Consider the following 3,336-nt stretch of genomic DNA (forward strand, 5'->3'; position numbering starts at 1 on the left):
ATTCAGATCTGAAAAATATAGGAGAAAAAAAAAATCATTCAAATGAATATTTATTTAATAATACAGTTTGATTCTTATTCAATTATGTTAATAGACCAATCGGCGGGTTACACTCCAAATTTGTGTCTGTTGCTCCCACAAAAAATCTTTTCTTCTTTTTTCCCCCCTCAGTTTTGTTTTATTCGATAAGGGCTCTCTCTCTCCCTCTCTCTCTCTCTCTCTCTATACACATATAGAGCTTTCCTTTCAAATTCGACTGACTTCCAACTTCGTCCATTGACAAACATAATGCAACCGAGAAACCCATTACAAGATGACATGCAATTCAGCTCCATTTGAAACAATTAATCAGCTGCTCATGCAAACCAAACTAAAGCAATGAAAAATTTACAACAAAGCACAACACACCTCTCAAAAATTGCTATTAGAAGCACAAAACAGAAAGCCACATAATTTGAAACCTGTATTGTCAAATTACAATGAGCTACAACACATCTTACTTTTTGCTGGAATTTCTTGTCCGGGGCCTGGAATGATGATTTTCTTGCCCCCCAGGGATGCAGGGTTACCATTAGTTTGATTTTCACCAGCAGTTAGAGTCTTCTTGTTTACAATATTAAAGATCTCTGTCAACACAGTCAAGAATGCATTCTCGACATTAGTCGCTTCCAATGCAGATGTCTCTAAGAAGAACAATCCTTCCTTCTGGGCAAATTCCTTAGCATCTTCAGTGGAGACCACCCTCTGGTTCTCAAGATCACATTTGTTCCCAATCAGAATTATAACTATGTTCTTGTCAGCATGGCTACGCAATTCTTCCAGCCAGCGGGGTATGTGATCAAAGGTTTGACGTTTGGTTATGTCATACACCAGCATTGCTCCTACAGCACCCCTATAGTATGCACTTGTGACTGCTCTATACCTGCTCGTTAAGCCAGAAGAACACAAATAAGAAGGAAAATTCTTGATTCTCATGATACAGAAAGAAAAAAGTAAGATTTAAAAATATCATTTTTTTTTTATCATTTAAAATTGGCACATTATTTAATCTTCCATGGGTGGATCCCAAAGGATGGTAAGAAAAGAATCAACCATTAATCCTGATGATGTCCATCTCAGTATATAGTGATGTACACAAGATATTTCATAATAATAAAAACCAATGGAATGGCTCAAAAGATATTTCCCACTAATAAAAAAAAATCACCTGTTTAGACAATATAATTAAGTGGTATAGAGTTATTCATATTGCCAACCCAAATTCGAACAACAGATTGCTCAAATATTTTGTAACTCCTAAATTAACATACGTTTAATAATTATGTTATCATAAGTATATGAAATGAGTAAGATACAGATAACACATGAGTATTTACCAAAAGTAACTTTAAGCAAGGCAAGTATTTTCTTATTTTAACGAGACTTAAATACAAAAGGGAACTTTTTTCAATCACATTATTAAAGAAAAAGGTCGACAATTTTAAGTGTAAGGCATGGTGGTTGGGTCAGGAACTCAAGGCCAGGGCTGAGGTCAAATGTATCAAGAAGAATCACTGGTTGCACACCAAGGCCAGGTCCTAACAAGTGTTGATATGGTCCTGACATGGATCTACCATCATACATATAAAATTCACTAAAATACAAAAAAAAAAAAATGCCATCGGATAATTAATCATAATTTCCATTGCATAAGTTTGAAAATCACAAATCGAAAACAATAGAAAAACTAACAAAATCATATATGAACATCATTTAAAATCAAGAATTCCCAAATTTGCATTCGGCACATATATCAATCAAAATCTCCAAATCAAACCCAGTAGATTTTCCAAATATAACAAAATCGCACAAGTTAATTCTCGAACAGTTTTCTTTATGCAAATACAAGAGTAGAGAAGTACCGTTCTTGGCCAGCAGTATCCCAGATCTGGGCCTTAATGCTCTTGTGCTGGATTACCAAGGTTCTAGTCTGGAACTCGACTCCGATAGTAGCCTTAGAGTCTAAGCTGAACTCATTCCTCGCAAATCGCGCTAGTATTTGCGATTTCCCCACCGCCGAATCCCCAATCAGCACCACCTTAAACACATAGTCTATCTTCTGGCTTGGATCTCCGTACCCTCCACTCGCCATTACCACTCTCAACCTCTCTCTCTCTCTCTCTAAAGAACTACAGAGTTCAATTTCCAGAGGCACAAGTTCGTTCAATCAGCGAAGAAGGAAGGCGTAGATCAGTGTTCAGTAGATCTCGTCAAGTCTTTAATAGTCTTGTGTGCTGAAGTTCTTGCGTGAAATTGAAGCCCAGCCAAAATTTAATCAGCGAGTTCAATCATGCAATGGAGGAGCAACAATCATCTGCGACACCGTTTTGGTCGGTAACAGTAATCAAGCTTCCCTGATCTTGCCACATCAGTGCATTCCTTGTTTAGCGGAAATATCGGGTGATGTGGCGCGCGGAGATTGGAGAATAGGAGCGGTGGAGAATAGGAGCGGTTCACGATTAATAATTATTTAATTAATTAAGAAGAAAAATGTTAAATGGAAATGATGGCGAGGTTAACGGGAGAGAGGTCCACGGATGTTCCGGGTGAGCTGTCTGGTTGTTGTGTTGAAGGCCTGGAGACCAGTGATGGTGCCAAGTCAAGATTTGATTATTTGCAAATGGAAGCTGAATATTACATGAAACGATGTTTTTTTTTTTGACCTGCGTAAGGACTTGAATTGATTTTCTTCATATTCCGGCTGAAGTAATTCGACCAGCGGCGATCTTATTTTATTTGGTAAGCTATTTAATTTAGTTTTTATATTTATTAAAAAAATTTAATTTAATTTATTTTTTAATTTGATTCAAAAATTTTAATTTAATTTAAAAACTAAGATTTATAGATTAAATTTTTTAATTTTTTAATTTTTTAATTTAAATAAAAAATTAAAAAATTTAATTTCTTAATTTTGAGGTTAAATTTCTTGATTTAAATTCTAAAATCAAAAAATTCAATTTCTTAATTTTCTTGATTTTTGGATAAACTTAAATTTAAATTAAAACATTTAAACTAAATTAAATAAAAATTTAAAAATAAATTAAACTAAACTTTCTGAATAAGTACAAGCCTAAACTAAGCTTTAAGCCTATTTTATTTTGAGTAAAATTGTTATTAAAAAAAATTCAAAATTTTACTCATTTTATTTATTTTTTTTCAAATAAAGCTTTATAAGTTTTTTTTTTGAATTATTTTTAATGATGTATTGGATTTTGGATACAATTCAACCTATAGATAATGATAAATTTATGTAAACTTGAAGCTTCAGAACATTATAATTGAAAGTGAGAAGAAGGA

General features: G+C 33.6%; 1 protein-coding gene across 1 annotated transcript; it reads right to left on the reverse strand.

Annotated features, from left to right (window-relative positions):
- Positions 1–239: 239 nt before the first annotated feature.
- LOC110633540 (ras-related protein Rab11D) lies at positions 240–2,573 on the reverse strand. Its single transcript, XM_021782181.2, has 2 exons — positions 1,902–2,573; positions 240–922 (listed from the first exon to the last, which is right to left on the reverse strand). The coding sequence occupies exons 1-2, from the start codon at positions 2,129–2,131 to the stop codon at positions 475–477; spliced, it is 678 nt and encodes a 225-aa protein (XP_021637873.2). The 5' UTR covers positions 2,132–2,573; the 3' UTR covers positions 240–474.
- Between the last annotated feature and the right edge of the window lie 763 nt (positions 2,574–3,336).

The sequence above is a fragment of the Hevea brasiliensis genome, chromosome 7 (assembly GCF_030052815.1).
Source record: "Hevea brasiliensis isolate MT/VB/25A 57/8 chromosome 7, ASM3005281v1, whole genome shotgun sequence".
Lineage (NCBI taxonomy): Eukaryota > Viridiplantae > Streptophyta > Magnoliopsida > Malpighiales > Euphorbiaceae > Hevea > Hevea brasiliensis.